The sequence below is a fragment of the Rhinopithecus bieti genome, unplaced genomic scaffold, assembly GCF_001698545.2.
Source record: "Rhinopithecus bieti isolate Rb0 unplaced genomic scaffold, ASM169854v2 scaffold_26298, whole genome shotgun sequence".
Taxonomy (NCBI): domain Eukaryota; kingdom Metazoa; phylum Chordata; class Mammalia; order Primates; family Cercopithecidae; genus Rhinopithecus; species Rhinopithecus bieti.
In genome coordinates this window covers 201,287-221,185 of record NW_016811735.1, presented here as the reverse complement: position 1 = coordinate 221,185, position 19,899 = coordinate 201,287, and the positions used below count along the sequence as shown (strand labels likewise).

Genomic DNA, 19,899 nt, shown 5'->3' with positions numbered 1-19,899 from the left:
GAGTGCGCGAAGCCATGGACACGAACCCACCACCCTATCACCCCACACGCAGCAACTGTGTGCACTTTGCACTACGTCTGCTCGCCCCAGGTCCCAGCCTGGACCCCTGGCAAATAGACGGGAGCTCCAGCAGCTCGGTGAGCATGGCCCAGCTACCTACACAGGACTCATCCCACCTCCTGAGCAGACTAGCCAAAGAGCCTTACAAACGCGCAACTGCAAAATTCAGGCCCTTCCGTCCCCACTCCCTACCCACATCAGTTTTCTCCAAACTCAAGATCCACTTTTCTTTGGCAGACACAAAGCCACCAGAACCAAGCAGACCCACCCACTTGTCTAGGTTATCCCAGTAGAACCTTCCCATTACTCCAACAGAACCTTACCCCAATAGAAAGACCTCCAATAGAACTTTTTTAGAGTCAAGCTCCACGTTTTTGGGCCCCACTCCTTCCCAGGCAGGCCCGCCAATTCTGGCCATGGATACTTCGGGATGCTAGTCAACAGACCAAGACTCAGGCCTTAGGAACTCCTCCAGTCCCCATGCCCAGCTAAGAGACTCCAGCCACTTAAACTGATGCCCCAAACTCGGGCCCAACTGGATCCTACCTCTTCCCCCAGCCCAGTTCACTACTTTCCATCTGATCCAAGCCCTCCTTCCTTGGGCCTAGGGTACCTCGGTCTAGGGAGGTACTCACTGGAGGTCTCACATGACTCAGGAGTCCTGGTGGTCACACCAGACCCTCTCTCTTCCTTTTCAGGTGTCAGTGGATGTGGACGTGTCCCCGGATTAAGCATGACCTTGGGCCCTCCTGGGTGGATGTGGAGGTTTCAGAAAGATTCATTAAACTACTTTCCGAAGCTTAATCAGATGTTCACCGTCCGTATCCTGTTCCCCATCTCTCTAAGCCCCCAAGGGCTCCTCGGAGCTCCCTGACCTTAGTTCCTTAAATTCCGCCACCTCCAGGAAGCTCTTCGGCTTCCAGCGGCCAAGCCAGATTTTGTTGGAAAGGTGAGGCAGGAAAGAGAGTGTCCTTAGGTATCTGAAGCCGGTCCTCGCGTGTGGTGACCCCTTCCCGCTCTAGAAATCCCAGCCTGTGGGCACAGCCTTCTCTCCAGATCTCCGCTTTCCCCCCACGGCGTGGTGGAGCATCTGCTCGCGTGTCTGGGGAGAACGGAGCCCCAGAAGCCCGTTCCGCCGAGGCCAGGTGGTCGGGGGTGGGGGCAGGTGTTCCGCATCCCCTGGAAGACGGTCCCAGCGTCCGTCCAGCTGCCTTGCCCACTTTCAGACCTGGAGATGAGCCAAGTCGCTTTAAAGGGCAGAAGACGCCCTAAAGGGAGGGCATTTCCGAGGGATGGGCGGGGCCAGGCCCTGCTGCACCGCCCCTGTAGCCTCCTCGCGGACTCGCCCTCCGCTCGGCTGGCGCCGGTGCCTTTAAGACCTCAGCGCGCGGCCCTGATTGAGAAATCCGCGCGCAGCCTCCTCCGCCGCACACTGTGGTCTCTGCTGAACCCCTGCCGCGCCGCCGGCCTCACCAGCCCGACCCGGACCGGCCCGCGTTCCCTTCCTCGGCTCCAGCCGGCCTCCGGCCCCGCAACCTCCTCCTCGGCGAAGTCTTCTCCCTGGCCGCCCCATGTCTGCCGCCCCCGCCTACAGCGAAGACAAGGGCGGCTCCGCTGGCCCCGGGGAGCCCGAGTACGGCCACGACCCCGCGAGCGGCGGCATCTTCTCCTCCGATTACAAGCGGTGAGGGAGCCCGCGAGGAAGCTCGCGGGAGGGCTAGGGCCGGGGCCGGGGCGAGGCGCGCGGGCACCATGGACAGCGCCCGGACCCAGCGCCGCCCCTCCCCGGCCGCGCCGACCGGAAGTCCGCCCGGCCCCCTCTTGCGGCCTGGAGCCCTGGCCCAGCGCGGGTAGCGCTGGCACCCCGGCCCCTAGGACGCGGCGCGGGGCGGATAGGGGCTGGCGGGGGATGGGCCAGCTCGGTTTCGGGAGGAGAAACCCTCCGGTTCCAGGTGTTTCTCTGGTTTGCAGCGTTGCGTTACGGGTTCCCTTCCTTTTTCGTGCTAGGCGGGTTGGCTTCCCAAAAATGTGGGGGAGGAGTCTGAGTCAGTGAACGAGTTTGAGCCTGGGGCCTTTCCAGGAAGGCAGGCCCTGGATGTGCTTGCACAGCCTCACAGCCTGGCCCCTGTTGCAAATTCGTTTCCCCTCCCGCTGGTCCCCATCTCCATCCGACCGTCACATTCCTGCCCCCGGCATTGCCCCTATAGTTCAACTCCACCTTCACACCTCCCCCACCTTTGATTCTTTTGTTTGTTTCTTCACTTGTTTATTCGTAAATTCTGCAACAAGCATTTATGAAAAGCCAGCTGTGTCGAGTACTGAACTAGTCACGGAATACAACTGTGAACATGAGACCCTTCTTGTCCTTAGGTTGCTCTTGAGGGGAGCACAGATAAAAAAGCAGTCGGGGACAGTTGAGTGTAATGGGGGCTAGTGGAAGCAGGGAGAGGACCTGGTCTCTGGTGCCAGAGAGAAGGGAGACAGGAGCCTGAGGTATGTTCCAGGCAGAGGAAAGGGCTTCCAGGAAGGTTGAGAGCCAGGCAGAGGAAAGGGCTTTCAGGAAGGTTGAGAGCCATTGGACTGACCAGAAAAGAGGGTGGGGAGGACTCCTGAAGGGTTTTAAGCAGGCGACATAATCAGATTTATATTTTAGAAGGACCTCAGGCTGCTGCATTGTGGAGAAGAGATTGGAGGTGGGCCAGATTGAGCAAGAGACAAGCGAGGTGGGTCTTGAAGTTCACAGGCCGGGCATGATGGTGGCCTAGACCAGGGGAGAGGCAGAAGATTTGAGGCTGTGGAAGAGGCGGAAGCCTCAGACCTGATGATTAATTGGATATTGGGTGGGGGTTTGAGGGACGGGGGGAGAAGATGAGGCTTTTCATGCACATCTGTGTGAAGAGACCACCAAACAGGTTTTGTGTGAGCAATGAAACTTTTTAATCACCTGGGTGCCGGCAGGCTGAGTCCGAAAAAAGAGTCAGCAAAGGGAGACAGGGGTAGGGCCGTTTTGTAGGATTTGGGTAGTCAAATTATAGTCAAAGGGGGTTGTTCTCTGGCTGGCAGGGGCGGGAGACACAAGGTGCTCAGTGGGGGAGCTTTTGAGCCAGGATGAGCCAGGAGAAGAAATTTCACAAGGTAGTGTCATCAGTTAAGGCAGGAATAAGCCATTTTCACTTCTTTTGTGATTCTTCAGTTCCTTCAGGCCATCTGGATGTATATGTGCAGGTCACAGGGGATATGATGGCTTAGCTTGGGCTCAGAGGCCTGACATTCCTGTCTTTTTATTCGTAAGAAAAATAACATAAAATAGTGTTGACGTGTTGGCAGCAAAAATTTTGAGGGGGGTGGTATGGAGAGATACTGCTTCTCCATAGCCTCAAAGGACTGCTTCGAGCGGGATTAGGGGCAGTGTGGGAACCTAGAGTGGGAGAGATTAAGCTGAAGGAAGATTTTGTGGTAAGGGGTGATATTGTGAGGTTGTTAGAAAAAACATTTGTCTTATAGAATTATTGGTGATGGCCTGGATACAGTTTTGTATGAATTGAAAAACTAAATGGAATTTAGAGAAGGAGAAAAACAGGTATTAAAGGACTAAGAATTGGGAGGACCCAGGACATCCCATTAGAGTGCCCAAGGAGATTCAGCATAGTCCTGCCAGCAAAGATTATTTATTTACTTTAAGAGGGAGTTAAGAGTGGTGGTTTGAGGATAGCACCAGGAGATATCAGCTGTGATGGCTTGGAGAAGCAATGTAAACCGGCAGTGTAAACAAGAGCAGGGCATTTATGAGTAGTTGAGAATGGTGAATAGGAGTATGACTAGTCAGAAGATAGTAGGGATGACAAGTTTTTTGGGGCACAGCCAAGTTGGTCTGGTGTCTGGAATGAGACTGGGGTCTAATAAAAAGGGGTGTCCATACAGGAGCTCAAATGGGCTGTACCCTGTAGCATTCCGAGACAGGCCCGAATTCTGAGAAGGGCAAGTGGTAAAAGTATTGTCCAGTCGTTTTTAAGTTGGGGGCTGAGCTTGGTGACATGTGTTTTTAAAAGACCATTAGTCTGTTCTACCTTTTCTGAAGAGTGAGGACAGTAAGGGGTATGAGGGTTTCACTGAATACCAAGAGCCTGAGAAACTGCTTGGGTGATTTGACTAGTAAAGGCCGGTGTGTTATTGGACTGTATAGAGGTGGGAAGGCCAAACTGAGGAATTATGTCTGACGGAAAGGAAGAAATGACTGCAGTGGCCTTCTCAGACCCTGTGGGAAAGGCCTCTACCCATCCAGTGAAAGTGTCTACCCAGACCAAGAGGTATTTTAGTTTCCTGACTTGGGGCATGTGAGTAAAGTCAATTTGCCAGTCCTGGGCAGGGGTAAATCTTTGAACTTGAGGTGTAGGGAAGGGAGGGGGCTTGAACAATCCCTGAGGAGTAGTAGAATAGCAGATGGAACATTGAGAAGTGATTTCTTTCAGGATAGATTTCCACAATGGAAAGGAAATGTGAGGTTCTAAGAGGCAGGCTAGTGGCTTGCAACCTACATGGAAGAGGTTATGAAATGACGACAGAATAGAATGGGCCTGTGAGCCTAGAAGGAGATATTTTCCTTGGGCTAAGAACCATTTGCCTTGTGTGGGAAGAGACTCATAAGTGGAAGTTTCAGTGGGGCAGTAGGTGGGAGTGACTGAAGAGGAGAAAACTGGCCATGAGGGACAGAAGTTGGAACGCTACCTGCTTTTTTAGCTACGTTATCAGCATAAACATTGCCCTGAGTGATGGGATCTTTTGATGGCCCTTGCAGTGAATGACTCCAGCTTCCTTTGGAAGTAAAGCTGCCTTGAGGAGAGTTTTTGTTAAAGGGGAATTAATGATGGAGGACCCTTGCATAGTGAGGAAACCTCTTTTCGCCCATATAACAGCATGGTGGTGCAGGATATGGAAGGCATATTTAGAGTCAGTATAAACATTGATGCATAGTCCCTTTGCAAGAGTGAGGGCCCGAGTTAAGGCAATGAGTTCGGCTTTCTGAGAGGTAGTGGAGGGGGGCAGAAAGTATACGCGTCAGGTGTGAGGAAGAAAATAGATTTTGGAAGTTATGAGAACTGTCGAGAGTGAGTTGAGCATAGTTTGTGATTTTGAGAGCCTCTAAAAGTATTAAAGCAGTGGCAGCTGCCACACGCAGACATGAGGACTAGGCTAGAACAGTAAGATCAAGTTGTTTGGACAGAAAGGCTACAGGGTGTGGTCCTGGCTCTTGTGTAAGAATTCTGACTGCACAGCCCTGCACTTTGGCTGTGTGTGATGAAAAAAGGTTGGGATGAGTTAGGGAGAGCTAGTGTGGGAGCAGCTTCTAGGGCTGTTTTTAAGGAATGGAAAGGAGTGGTGAAAGGATTTAGGATCTGTGGAATCAGCTAAGTTTGCTTTTGTGAGTTTATATGATGGTTTAGTCAGGATGGTAAAACTAGGTATCCAAAGGCAGAAGTATCTATCCATGCCTAGGAAGGAAAGGAGCTGTTATTTTGTAGAAGGGATTGGGGTTTGGGAGATTAGCTGGACATGATCAACAGGGAGAGCACGTGTGTTTTCATGAGAATTATGCTGAGATAGGTAGCAGATGAGGAAGAAATTTGGGCTTGACTGAAGTAATGGGGACTGTCTGTGAAGCCTTGCGGCAGTACAGCCCAGGTAGTTTGCTGAGCATGATGGGTGTCAGGGTCAGTCCAAGTGAAAGCGAAGAAAGGCTGGGATGAAGGGTGCAAATGAATAGTAAAGAAAGCATGTTTGAGATCTGGAACAGAATAATGGGTTGTAGAGGGAGGTTTTGAGGATAAGAGAGTATATGGGTTTGGCATCACAGGGTGGATAGGCAAAACAATTTGGTTGATAAGATGCAGATCCTGAACTAACTTGTAAGACTTGTCCGACTTTTGGACAGGTAAAATGGGGGAATTGTAAGGAGAGTTTGTAGGCTTTAAAAGGCCATGCTGCAGCAGGCGAGTGATAACAGGCTTTAATCCTTTTAAAGCCTGCTGTGGGATGGGATATTGGTGTTGAGCAGGGTAAGGGTGATTAGGTTTTAATGGGATGGTGAGGGGTGCGTGATCGGTTGCCAAAGAGGGAATAGAGGTGTCCTATGCTTGAGGATTAAGGTGGGGAGATGCAAGGGGAGGATGCGAAGGAGGCTTTGAACTGGGGGAAAGGGCAGCAATGAGGTGTGGCTGTAGCCTAGGAATAGTCAGGGAAGCATATAATTTAGTTAAAATGTCTCGACCTAATAAGGGAACTGGGCAGGTGGGGATAACTGAAAAGGAGTGCGTAAAAGAATATTGTCCAAGTTGGCACCAGAGTTGGGGAGTTTTAAGAGGTTTAGAAGCCTGGCCATCAATACCCACAATAGTTATGGAGGCAAAGGAAATAGGCCTTTGAAAAGAAGGTAATGTGGAGTTGGTAGCCTCCATTGATTAAGAAGGGGACAGACTTACCCTCCACTGTAAGAGTTATCCAAAGCGTCTGTGATGGTCCAGGAAGATTCCGAGGTGATTGGGCACCATCAGTCTTTAGCCGCTAAGCCAAGAAGATTTGGGAAGGAATCAGAGAGCCTTGGGCCAGAGCTCCAGGGGTTCTGGGAGTGGCTGCCGGGTGAGTTGGACAGTCCGATTTCCAGTGGGGTCCCGCACAGATGGGACAAGGCTTAGGAGGAATCCCAGGCTGTGGGCATTCCTTGGCCCAGTGGCCAGATTTCTGGCACTTGAAGCAAGATCCTGATGGAGAACGTCCTGTAGGAATGCTTGACTGCTGCAGCTTAGGCATTTTGAAGTTCTTGTGTGCTGGAGATGTGGCTGGGGTTTCTCTCACAGTGGAGGCCAGGAATTGCAACTCAGAAATACATTGTTACTTGGCTGCCTCTATTCTATTATTGTACACCTTGAAGGTGAGGTTAATGAAGTCCTGTTGTGGGGTTTGAGGGCTGGAATTTAAATTTTGGAGTTTTATGTAATGTTGGGAGCAGATTGGGTAATCAAATGTATATTGAGAATAAGACAGCCTTTTGACCTTTTAGGATTTAGGGCTGTAAAGCGTCTCAGGGTTGCTGCCAAATGAGCCATGAACTGGGCTGGGTTTTATATTTGATGAAAAGAACCTAAATGCTAACTGATTTGGGAGAGGTCGGATAAAGAAAAAGGAGCAGTAACCTTGACTATGCCTTTAGCTCCAGCCACCTCTTTAAGAGGAAATTGTTGGGCAGGTGGGGGAGGGCTAGTCATGGAACAAAACCGTAAGCCAGACTGGGTGTGGGGAGAGGAGGTGATAGAAGGATTATAGGGCGGAGGAGCAGAAGCTGAGGAAGAATTGGAGTCTGATTCAGCCTGGTCGGGAGCCACCTGAGGAGTATTCTGGGGATGAGGTGAGAGATCAGATGGGTTGGTAGAAAAGGAAGATTGAAAAGACTCAGCAATGCTTGGGGTTGGGACTGCAGGGACACGCGGGAGGGAAAGAAGGAGGATTTGGGACAAGTCGCATTGGGAACAGAGACTAGGGAGGGACAGATGTGTAAAAGAATGCCTGGACATCAGGCACCACAGACCGTTTGCCCATTTTACTACAAGAATTACCTAGATCTTATAGGATGGAAAAATCGAAAATGCTGTTTTCTGGCTATTTGGAATCATTGTCGAGTTTCTACTGGGGTTAAGTGGCATTGCAGAAGAAAATAAGGCATTTAGGTTTTAGGTCAGGTGTGAACTGAAGAGGTTTTAAGTTCTTGAGAACACAGGCTAAGGGAGAAGAAGGAGGAATGGAGGGTGGAATGTTGCCCATAGTGATGGAGGCAAGCCCAGAGAAAATAGAGGGTAGAGACATGGAGAGAAGGGGTAGGGGGCGCTTGCCCCCCAGGAAAGTGGAGAGAAAAGAGAGGGTAGAGACACAGAGGGAAGGAGTTGGGGGTGCTTGCCCCCCAGGAAAGTGGAGAAGGGGTGAGGGTGCTTGCCCCCCAAAAAGTGGTGCTTGCCACAAAGGGTGAAAGATCAAGGCAGGCATCCCCGTGGTGATCAGACACCTCCAAAACGTGGGTGAATAATCAAGCAGGCGTCCCTACAGTGATTAAACACCACGGGAAGACTGTCTTCCTGAGTCCGTGACCAGTGCCGGAGTTTTGGGTTCACGGATAAAACGCATCTCCTCTGTCTCTACCAGAAAAGGAAAGGAACTGAAATTAAGAGAAGGGAGAGATTGAAAGATGGCACCAAGATTGAAAGGAGAAAGAAGTTGAGGGATAGTGAGAGAGGCTGGAGAAGAGAGTAAAAAGAGGCCGCTTAACCGATTTAAAATTGGTGAGATATTTCTTGGGCTGGTTTGTCTGAGGACCTGAGGTTGTAGGTTGATCTTTCTTTTCGGAGCAAAGAGCAGGAGGACAGGAGATTGATCTCCCAGGGGAGGTCCCCCGATCCAAGTCATGGCACCAAATTTCATGCACGTCCATGTGAAGAGACCACCAAACAGGCTTTGTGTGAGCAATAAAGCTTTTTAATCACCTGGCTGCAGGCTGGCTGAGTCTGAAAAAAGAGTCAGCAAAGGGAGATGGGGGTGGGGCCGTTTTATAGAATTTGGGTAGTCAAATTATAGTCAAAGGGGGTTGTTCTCTGGCTGGCAGGGGCGGGAAACACAAGGTGCTCAGTGGGGGAGCTTTTGAGCCAGAATGAGCCAGGAGAAGGAATTTCACAAGGTAATGTCATCAGTTAAGGCAGGAACAAGCTATTTTCACTTCTTTTGTGATTCTTCAGTTACTTCAGGCCCTCTGGATGTATAGTGCAGGTCACAGAGGATATGATGACTTAGCTTGGGCTCAGAGGGCTGACAAGGATGTTACTCAGGTTACTAGTTCCTGCAACTGGATGGATGATGGTGTTATTCAGTGTAATTGGAAATAAAGATGTTACAAGTAAATTTGTGGAAAATGAATGTTGAGCCCAGCTTTGGACATACTGAGATTGTAAACTCTGAGGGACATATTACCCTATTAGGTAGCTGGATTATTACGATTTTGGTTCCAGGAGAGAGATTAGGGAATTATTAACATATATATGTTAATTAAAGCCACAGAAGTGAAGATAACTCAGGGAGAAGGTATAAAATGAGTTCAGACACTGCATAAGTCAGAACCCTGAAGACACCAACATTAGAGGTGACCAGAGAACAGTGGAAAGTGTTTCAAGGTACCCAAGAAGTGAACTAAAGGTTGAAAGAAAACAATGTAATTTCAAGGAGGGAGTGGTCAGTAGTTTCAATGCCCATTAAGGTCAAATCAAACAAGGAAAAAAATTATGACCATTGGTTGACAAAGAAGAGCTCAATTCCTTTCTACTCTATTCCCCACCTTCTGCCCTGGGAGACAAATTCTGGCAAAATGTGGAGAACAGGAGCTAGATTATTTATTTCTCAACATTCTGTTGTACATGATTTAAAATACATAGAAAAATGAAATTAATAGTACAATGAACACATGTATATCATTCATCTAGATTCAACTGTCATTGACATCATGCCATATTTGCTTTATCTAACCATCTATTCGTATACTTTTTTTGGTTGAACCATTTTAAGTTGCAGAGATCATGACCCTTCAACTCCAAATTCTAAATCGGCATCTAAAGCCAGATTAAAATGAATAAAGGATCACATAGGAGGTGAATAGATAAAACAGTGAATGGGAATTTTGCTTTCAAGAAATTTGACTGTAAAAGAGAAAGCTGCTGGAGGAGAACCTCAGTTCAAGGAAGTTTGTCTATTTTGTTATTTTGGGTTTTTTTTTGTTTCCTAAAATGTATGACTCCATATTTTTGTTTATTATTAATATTAGACTGGGAGAGCCTAGAGCAAGTTTAACTGCTGATGGGAAGGAGCAATTGGTGAGAAAGAGGCTGAAGGGAAGAAAGGAAGTACAGAACGCTGAGTGATGGGAGGGGAGGCTTACTGAGCTGGGTGGGAGGTCTAGCCTGGGAGCAGGGAGGACCAGCTCTGCCTAGAGGGAAGAGGGCAGGAGGAGAGGAGAGTATGATGCAAATGGAGACTGGGTACAGTGGCTCATGCCTGTAATCCCAGCACTTTGGGAAGCCGAGGCAGGCAGAGCACTTGAGATCAAAAGTTCGAGACTAGCCTGGCCAACATGTCGAAACCCCATCGCTACTAAAAATACAAAAATTAGCCAGTTGTGGTAACGAACGCCTGTAATCCCAGCTACTCAGGAGGCTGAAGCAGGAGAATCACTTGAACCCGGGAGGCGGAGATTACAGTGAGCCGAGATGGCACCACTGCACTCCAGCCTGGGCAACAGAGTGAGACTCCATCTCTAAATAAATAAATAAGTAAATAAATGCAGATGGATGGGAGTCTGGGGCAGGGAGATGCAGGGGATTTCATCTAAAGCCTTTCCCTTTTTTGGGAACCAGGTAGTGAAGCCATAAGGGCAAGGCTGGGAATGGGGACTTGAGGGTCAAAGGGGTTTCAAATACAGTGAATAAAGCCAACCAGGCCAGGTGCGGTGACTCACACCTGTAATCCCAGCACTTTGGGAGGCTGAGGCGGGCAGATCACCTAAGGTTGGGAGTTTCGGACCAGCCTGACCAACATGGAGAAACCCCGTCTCTACTAAAAATATGAGAGTTAGCCAGGCATGGTGGCGTATGCCTGTAATCCCAGCTATTTGGGAGGCTGAGGCAGGAGAATCGCTTGAACCCAGGAGATGGAGGTTGCAGTGAGCCGAGATCATCCATTGTACTCCAGCCTGGGCAACAAGAGTGAAACTTGATCTCAAAAAAAAAAAGCCACCCACCACTGGCAGGCCAGTGGCATTAGAGACTAGTGGGACAAGAAGGCCAAGGATGTGAGCCAGTTGGAGGGATGGACACAGGGGTTGTGGGGGAGGGTGCTAGGAGGAAGTAGAGATAAAAGAAGGTTGATGGGAAGGAATAAATCAAATATTGGTTCTGGAAAGGCAGGCGAGGATTAAGATGCCTAGGGTCAGTGACAAGAGGATATATAAGATTTCTCAGAAGGCTGCAGTCTAATTGTGGTGGTGGGATTGGAGCTGAAGAGGGCATCTCTCACCTCTCTGTCAACTCCACTGACCCTCTAGTCCCTTGCCCAGAGACTGGGGGTAGGCTTGGTCCCCTGTCCCTACCCTTCTGTCCCTCCGGAGGCCTTGTCTCTGAGCAGTGAAAAGGAAACCGGAGCCTCCCTCCCTGCCAGTGTCTGGTTACCAAGTTTTGGGGGCAGGCCGTCTGGCGACTATGACAGGAGCCCCAGTGCCCTGGCCAGCTCAGTCCTATCCTGGAGAAGGACCTGATGCAGCGGTTCCTGCAGCTCCCGGGGGTGGTGGTGAGGCCCAGGGTCAGAGGGGCCTGCAGAGCTGATCGAGAGGCTACTAGCTGTGTGCTGGCTCCCGAAGGTGGGCCACCGCCCTGGTACCAGGCCTTGGAGCCTGAGGAGCTTCGATGGCTGCAGGCCCAGGAGGAAGACACGACCCCAGAAGCATCTCTGGAAGGACCTTGCCCAGAGGCTGGCCAGAGCCAGAGCCAGCCACTACGGTATAGAGGAACCCACAGGAACCCCCTACTTACGCAGCCAGGAAGGCCAGGGATGGGTAGCTGCACTCAGCCCAGACACCTTCAGGGCCCACCTCCTCAGACAGAGGCTTAGGCTGACATTTAGGGTCCAGGCTGGGCAGAGAAGGTGGTCAGGGGCACAGTATGGGGGCTGAGGGTATGAGTGAGGAGAGGAGGATAGTAAAATATTTGAGGGTTGAGGTCCCACCTTGACCTTTTTCTCCCCACAGGCCCCTACTGGAGTGGGCTCTGGATGAGGTTTGGGGACAGGATAAAGCACAGACAGGGTTTGGCCAGCCACTGCCTGCCAGTAGACTGGAACTTAGGTGGTAAGAGGTGGCAGGGAGGTGGTATATCAAGGGAGGTGAGCATGACTGACCTCCAGTGCCATGCTGGACCCCCTGGCTGGCTCCAGCCACCCCCAGAAGAGTCCCTCAGGCTAGGTCAGACTAGGGGTCAGGTCAGAGTGAGCCCAGCGTAAGGGGATCTGACTATGGGAGATAATGTTTCATGGCCTTAGGGTGTTGTTGTGCCTTAGTCCCTGTGTCTGCCTCTTGGGAATGGAAGCTGGTGGGAGTGAGGATGAGAGGCCCAGGGCGGTCTCACCGTAGGTGGTTGCTGTGGTCTGTGTCAGTGCATAGGTCTGTGTCAGTGCATATTCCACAGTCAATCTTGCCTGTGCTGGCTGCTTTAGGCCCAGTGGTCCTGCCCTCTCTCATTCCCCTTCTCCTTCAGGGGCCTGGAATGTACTCACTAGGCTGGGTGGGGAGGATGCCTTGGGGTGTGTGCATTTGACAGGCACATGTGGCATTTTTGGGTGTGGTGAGGAAGGGAATACCCAGAGTTAAAGGAGATTGGGCAAACTTGGCCCTCCTTCCACGGAAGCCCAGGGAAAAGCTGTCCCAGGGTGACCCCTCAGAAGGGGATCAGGGGACTCCTGGGGCTGGATATATTTGATCTTAGAAGCCAACATTTATCATCAAAAATCTCAACTAGGAGTCCACTGGACCATTTTGGTGAATGAGACTGGAGAGACCTAGTTTGGTCCAAGTTGTCTGTGTATTAGATGTGACTGTGGCTTGTGTGTTGGGGGGAAACATGTGTGGTGTGTGTGTCTCTATGAGGGTGTAGGGGAGCAGGGAGAGGTCTCGTGGTGGTTTATGTCTGTGGGGGGCATGTGTGGGGTGTGTGTGTCTCTATGAGGGTGTGGGGCAGCAGGGAGAGATCTTGTGATATGTGTCTGTGGGGTACATGTATGGGATATGTGTGTCTCTATGAGGGTGTGGGAGAGTGGGGAGAGGTCTTGTGGTGGTATATGTCTGGGGGGTTTGTAGGTGTGTAGGTGAGTTGTGTGGGTGTCCAAGTGTGGGGGTTTGTGTGTGTAGAGTTTTTCTATGGTAGGTGTCTATATGTGGGGGAGTGTGTTTCTCTGGGTGTTGCGTAGGCAGGATTTTGTGGGTGTGCATGGGTTTATGTATGGATTCTACGAGTGTCTGTGGGGCCTGTAGGTATGTTTGTATGAGCTGTCCGTGAGGTGTAGGTATGTCTGTCAGGGGACATGGGAGTGTCTGTGGTATATGTGGGTGGTATCAATGTGTAGTTGTCTGTGGGGTGTGTGTACGGAGGATCCTGGGGTGCAGTGTTGTGCATTTGTATCTCAGGGAAGCTGGTGCCCAGCTCTGTCACTGTTCGTAGGCCCTCGGTGCTGCCCAGGCCTACCCAGCTCAATGGTCTGTACCTATGCCCATGCCCCAGGTGTCCTGAGCTCAGCCTCCTACCCACTAAGAAACTCACAGTCTCATCTGTGTTTGGGAGGGTAAGAGGGTGATTATCTTTGGGCCCTGGCCTGACCCTGGCAGAGTAGAAGATGTCCTCTGATTTGGGGGGCATCCCCCCAGGTGGGGGAGTTTCAGATAACATGATGGGGCTGGATATTTTCTTCTGTTCTCACATGACAGATAGTGAGGGCCTCAGATAATGCTGGAAGGCATCATCTTTCTATTTTGTTTTCCATAAAAAATCTCTTTAGGAAAGACAGTTTCTAAAATTCTTGGGATAGTGACTTCTTAGTGCCCCTCTTCTCATTTGACATTAGGTACTCACGCATTTCTGCAGCCCTGTGACTAAGGCGCGTGTTGTATCGGGTTCTCTTCCTCTCAGCATTTGTCACTCATTTCTTAGCATTAGCAGCAGTCATTTGCCTCTTTATGGCTGTTATCATGTTCTCTCCTCTCCTAACAGAAAACATTTCTGATTTTCTGTCACTTCTAAATGTTGCATGTCTGTGACTAACTTGGCACACAATGAATTTTTTTTTTTTTTTTTTTAGACGGAGTCTCAATCTGTTGCCCAGGCAGGAGTGCAGTGGTGCGATGTTGGCTCACTGCAAGCTCCACCTCCTGGGTTCATGCCTTTCTCCTGTCTCAGCCTACCAAGTATCTAGGACTACACGCACCCATCACCACGCCCGGCTAATTTTTTTTGTATTTTTAGTAGAGACGGGGTTTCACCATGTTAGCCAGGATGGTCTTGATCTCCTGGCCTTGTGATCCGCCCGCCTTGGCCTCCCAAAGTGCTGGGATTATAGGCGTTAGTCACTGTGCCCGGCCTGATTTTTAATTTTTATCACTGGTGATATTTCTCAAGCTGAATTCTCGTGCCTGGGTCAAAGCTGTGGGTTACCAGAGTGTCATCTGCGAAATTAGTGTGTGCGAGTCCCCACACACAGCTGCTCACCACATTTTGGAATTGTCTTGGCAACATATGAGTGCATCAGTTTCACACAACTCTATCAGCTGTATATAGACACATTCTTTTTTCATGGGTTTATTCACAATTCTCTGATCACTTCTTGATCACGAGTTCTGCATCCTCTGAGTATGGTTAGGCACATTGTTCACATCCACAAGGGCATCTGGCCAAGGAATACCAGCCCATGATCCACACATGGAACGGGGAGCAACAGCTCAGGGCTGTGTCTACCTGGAGGGGCATGCAGATGGCAGATGGGCTTGTAGCAGCCCTAACAGTGAATGCTGGAGAGAGACCTTATACATGTATATCAGTTCCTTTTTTTTCTTTTTTTGAGATGGAGTATCACTCTGTCGCCCAGGCTGGAGTGTAGTGGCACGATCTCGGCTCACTGCAACCTCCGCCTCCTGGGTTCAAGTGATTCTTGTGCTTCAGCCTCCTGAGTAGCTGGGATTACAGGTGTGTACCACCATGCCCAGCTAATTTTTGTAGTTTTAGTAGAGATGGGGTTTCACCATCTTGGCCAGGCTAATCTCAAACTCCTGACCTTAAGTGATCTGCCCACCTTGGCCTCCAAAAATGCTGGAATTACAAGCATGAGCCACCACGCCTGGCCTCTATTTTGAATATTAAACTTTTATTTACCATATCCCAAATATTTTTCCTTTTGTTGCTATTATGGGCTGATTTGTGTCCCTCCAAAATGCATATGTTGAAGTCCTAGCCCCCAGTACCTCAGAATGTTACCTTTGAGATGATTAAGTTAAAATGAGGTTATTAAGGGGGGCCCTAATCCAGTATGACTGACTTCTTTATAAGAGGAGGAAATTTGGATATAGGCATGCAGAAGGAAGACCATGTGAAGACAGAGAAGATGGTTGTAAGAGACAGAAAAACCCAAAGTGTGTTTCTCCTACTCTCATACACACCACTTACCAGAGAGTGCTTCACCTCTGGCCACAAAAATGGGTGGAGATTTCTCCCCACCAACAACCTATTCTCCAGCGGACACTGAGTGTTCTCTAATTCAAGTCAATCTAGTTTTAGATTTTTTAGGTTAAGGGCTCAGTGCCATAAGACTGCCTTCTGCTTCAGATGCCAATTGCAAGTGATAAGTTGTCACCTGTAATTCTGACCAACTGGCTATAAATCAGGGGTTCCCATGCCCTCCTCCTTGGGTTCAACTCTGTGAGTGGCTCACAGAACTCAGGGAAACTTTATTTATATTTACCCATTTATTATAAAGGATACAGACAAAAACCAGATGAAGAGATGCATAGGGAGAGGTATGGAAGGGGGGGCGCAGAGCGCCCATGCCCTCTCCAGGCACTCCACCCTCCAGGCACCTTCACATGTTCCACAATCTGGAAGCTCTCCAAACCCTGTCCTCTTGGGTTTTCATGAAGGCTTCATGATTGATTGCATCTTTGGCCATGTGATCAATTCAGCGATCAGCCCCACTCCCCATTCCCCAGAGGTCAAATAGTGGGATTGAAAGTTTCAACCCTCAGCTGGGCGCAGCGGCTCATGCCTATAATCCTAGCACGTTGAGAGGCCAAGGCGGGTGGATCACTTGAGGTCAGGAGTTCAGGACCAGCCTGGCCAACATGATGAAACCCTATCTCTATTGAAAATACAAAAATTTGCCAGGAGTGGCGGTAGGTGCCTGTAGCTACCCCAGCTACTTGGGAGGCTGAGGCAGGAGAATTGCTTCAACCCAGAAGGCAGAGGTTGCAGTGAGCCGAGATTGCACCACTCCAGCCTTGGCAACAGAGCAAGACTCAGTGTCAAAAAAAAAAAAAAAAAAGAAAAAAGAAAAAAGTTCCAACCATCTAATAACAAAAGATGCTTCTATCACCCAGGAAATTCCAAGGGATTTCCATGTCAGATGTTCCTATCACTCAGGAAGTTATAAAGGTCTTAGGATTGCTGTGTGAGGAACTGGGTGGAAGACCAAATATTAGGACAAAAGTTATCCTAGCATCACTGTCGTCAAGTGTTTTAGGAGCTCTGTCTCAGAAATGGGGTATAGAGACCAAATATATATATTTCTTTACAATATCACAAGAGCCATGTACAAGCCAAAGAGAGAGGCTGTAGAAGAAACTAATCCTGTTGACATTTTAATCTCAGCCTTCCAGCCTCCAGAACTGTGAGCAAATAAATTTATGTTGTTCAAGCCACCATCTGTAGTACTTTCTGGTTTTTTTTTTTTAGAGATAGGTTCTTGCTCTGTTGCTTAGGCTGGAGTGCAGTAGAATGATCATAGCTCACTGTAGCCTCCAACATCTTGGTGCAAGTGTTCCTCTCACCTCAGCCTCCTGAGTAGCTGGGACTACAGGCACGTGCCACCATGCCTGGCTAATTTTTTTTTTAGTTTTGTAGAAACAGGATCTGACTATGTTGTCCAGGCTGGTCCCAACTCCTGTGCTCAAGCAATCAATCCTTCTGCCTCAGTCTCCCAAAGTGCTGGGATTACAAGTGTGAGCCCTGGCCTGTGGTTCTTTGTTATGGTGGTTCTAGGAAGCTAGTATAGTTGCCTTATTCTTCTCATAAATTTAGTTTTTAGATTCCAAAGTTTAAAAATTAAACCTAGGCCTGGGACAGTGGCTCACACTCGTAATCCCAGCACTTTGGGGGGCCGAAGCAGGCAAATCACTAGAGTTCAGGAGTTTGAGACCAGCCTGGTCAACATGGCGAAATACCATCTCTACTAAAATACAAAAAATTTGCCAGGCATGGTGGTGTACGCCTGTAATCTCAGCTATTTAGGAGGTTGTGGCATGAGAATCACTTGAACCCAGGAGGCCGAGGCTGCAGTGAGCCAAGATGGCGCCACTGCACTCCAGCCTGGGCAGCAGAGTGAGACTTTGTCTCAAAAAAAAAAAAAAAAAAAAAAGGGCTGGGCGCAGTGGCTCACGCCTATAATCCCAGCACTTTGGGAGGCTGGGGTGGGCGGATCACCTGAGGTCGGGAGTTCGAGACCAGCCTGACCAACATGGAGAAACCTCGTCTCTACTAAAAATACAAAAATTAGCTGGAATGGTGGTGCACGCCTGTAATCCCAGCTATTCGGGAGGCTGAGGCAGGAGAATTGCTTGAACCTGGGAAGCGGAGGTTGCCGTGAGCTGAGATCGCGTCATTGCACTCCAGCCTAGGCAACAAGAACGAAACTCTGTCTCAAAAAAACAAAAACAAATACAAATTAAACCTAGCCATATTGTTGCTAATAATTTTATGACCTTAATAAAATCTTCCCTTCTTTTGTATTTAAAAATAATTTAACTGTTAATCAAATGTGGGATTTATTTTGGGGTGAAATATGTATACAAGTTAAATTATTTGCTGCTGGCCAGATGTGGTGGTTCACGTCTGTAATCTCAGTGCTTTGGGAGGCTGAAGTGGGTAGATCACTTGAGGTCAGGAGTTTGAGACTAGCCTGAACAACACATGGTGAAACCCTGTCTCTACTAAAAATACAAAAATTACCCGAGCGTAGTGGCGCATGCCTGTAATCCCAACTACTTGGGAGGCTGAGGCAGGAGAATCACTTGAACCCGGGAGGCAGAGGTTCCAGTGACCCAAGATTGAGCCATTTTACCCCAGCCTGGGCAACGAGAGCAAAATTCCATCTCAAAAAAACAAAAAAAGTGCTGCAAAGCAGTTGTCTCAATAGCATTTATTTAAGTGGGGGTGGGGGGGAGGTTCTTTCTTCCTTAGATAAGTTATTAGTTCCTAATTTATCAAGTTAGACCTTTTATGAAATTCCCTCCATGACCTTTGACCTTCTGGTTTTAACTTGGTACCAAACAGCTTTTATCATTGTCTCGTGGTTTTATGTTTTGAAGTCCAATAGGGTGAGTTGTCTATCATTACTCCCTTCTTTTCCCAAAAACATTCTTTGGAGTTCTTACCTACTGATTTTTTTTTCCAGATGAATTTTGCTGTCACTTCAAAAAGTTTGACAAAATGTTCCCTTTGAAATTTCAATTTTTTGAAATGAAGTATGAGATCTAAAAAAAGAAAGAAACCTGTGTATTGGCTCAGCACTACCCTTATTCGTCTCAGCCAAGTGCAAGGGATTACTTATTCAAATCTTTATTCATCCCACTAGAGTTTAATAACTTCCTTGAATGGCTGTTCAGTGGTTCAGTGACAGGTCTGTCTTTTGTTGTGAGGCAATCTATGGAGTCTCTGGTACCCTTCCAGTCCCTGGAATCAGTTTGGTCTGAGAGGTTAGGCCTTGGAAACATACTGGAGGCAGGGCAAGGGCACCCTGCTCTTGTTTTGGCATCTACCTCTTTTCCACTGGTCCTTCTCATCCATCCAACTGGTCCTTTTCCCTGAGCCGGGTCCATACTTCCCCACCCCAAACCCTTCCTCTTGTCTCTTTTCTCTCGTTCCTGGCTACATTCATTTCCTACACTGCCATATCAGAAGTACCACAGTTGCCCCTCGTTCCCACAATGCAGTGCGACTGAGCGCCTCAGAGCCCGCGGGGACGCTGCCACGGGCAAGGGGTGGGGGCGTGCTGAGGCGGGGGCATGCTGAGGCAGCGGCCCGTGGGCCCGCGGCGTCAGGCTGTGTGGATGTGCGGATGTTGGGCTGGGCGGATGAGCGAGAATGAGTGACGGTGACGGGCGCATCTACGTGGTGGACCTTCCGACCGAGGTGGGCGAGAAGGACCTGGAAGACTTTTTCTACAAGTACGACTGCATTCACGAAATCGAGCTCAAGAACAGGCACGGCCTGTGCCCTTTGCCTTCGTGTGCTTTGAGGAGGACCCCCGAGATGCAGAGGATGCTATTTATGGAAGAAATGTTATGATTATGGCCAGTGTTGGCTTCGTGTGGAGTTCCCCAGGACTTATGGAGGTCGGGGTGGGTGGCCCCGTGGTGGGAGGAATTGACCTTCTACAAGAAGATCTGATTTCCGAGTTCTTGTTTCAGGACTTCCTTCATCAGGCAGCTGGCAGGACCTGAAGGATCACATGCGAGCGGTTTGGGATGTCTGTTATGCCGATGTGCAGAAGGATGGTGTGGGGATGGTTGAGTATCTCAGAAAAGAAGACATGGAATATGCCCTGCGTAAACTGGATAACATCAAATTCTGCTCTCATGATAGTGAAACTTCCTACATCCGAGTTTATCCTGAGAGAAGGACCAGCTAAGGCTACTCATGGTCTCGCTCTGGGTCAAGGGGCCATGAGTCTCCATACTAAAGCAGGGGTTTCCCCACACCACTTCTCTCCTGTCAGGCCCTACTGAGACAGGTGATGGGAATTTTTTCTTTATTTTTTAGGTTAACTGAGCTGCTGTGTGCTCAGAATCTACATTCCAGATTGAGGATTCAGCGTCTTAGGAAATTGTTTTAATTTTTTTTTAAATAAGAAAAAAAACTACGTAATTTCTACCAGGGCCATATTAGCAGTGAAACATTTTAAACTGCAGAAATTGTGGTTTTGGTTCAGAAACAAGTTGTATATTTTCACTCC

General features: G+C 49.0%; 1 protein-coding gene and 1 pseudogene across 1 annotated transcript in view; both read left to right on the top strand.

Moving 5' to 3' along the window:
- The first annotated feature begins 1,266 nt into the window (after positions 1-1,266).
- AP3B2 (adaptor related protein complex 3 subunit beta 2) overlaps positions 1,267-19,899 on the top strand; it is a 51,319-nt gene continuing 32,686 nt past the window's right edge. The window contains exon 1 of the mRNA XM_017894882.1: positions 1,267-1,744. Within this exon, the coding sequence (XP_017750371.1) occupies positions 1,632-1,744 (113 nt within the window). The 5' untranslated portion in view covers positions 1,267-1,631. The remainder of the gene's footprint in view (positions 1,745-19,899) is intronic.
- Positions 19,003-19,784, top strand: LOC108543995 (serine/arginine-rich splicing factor 9-like; annotated as a pseudogene).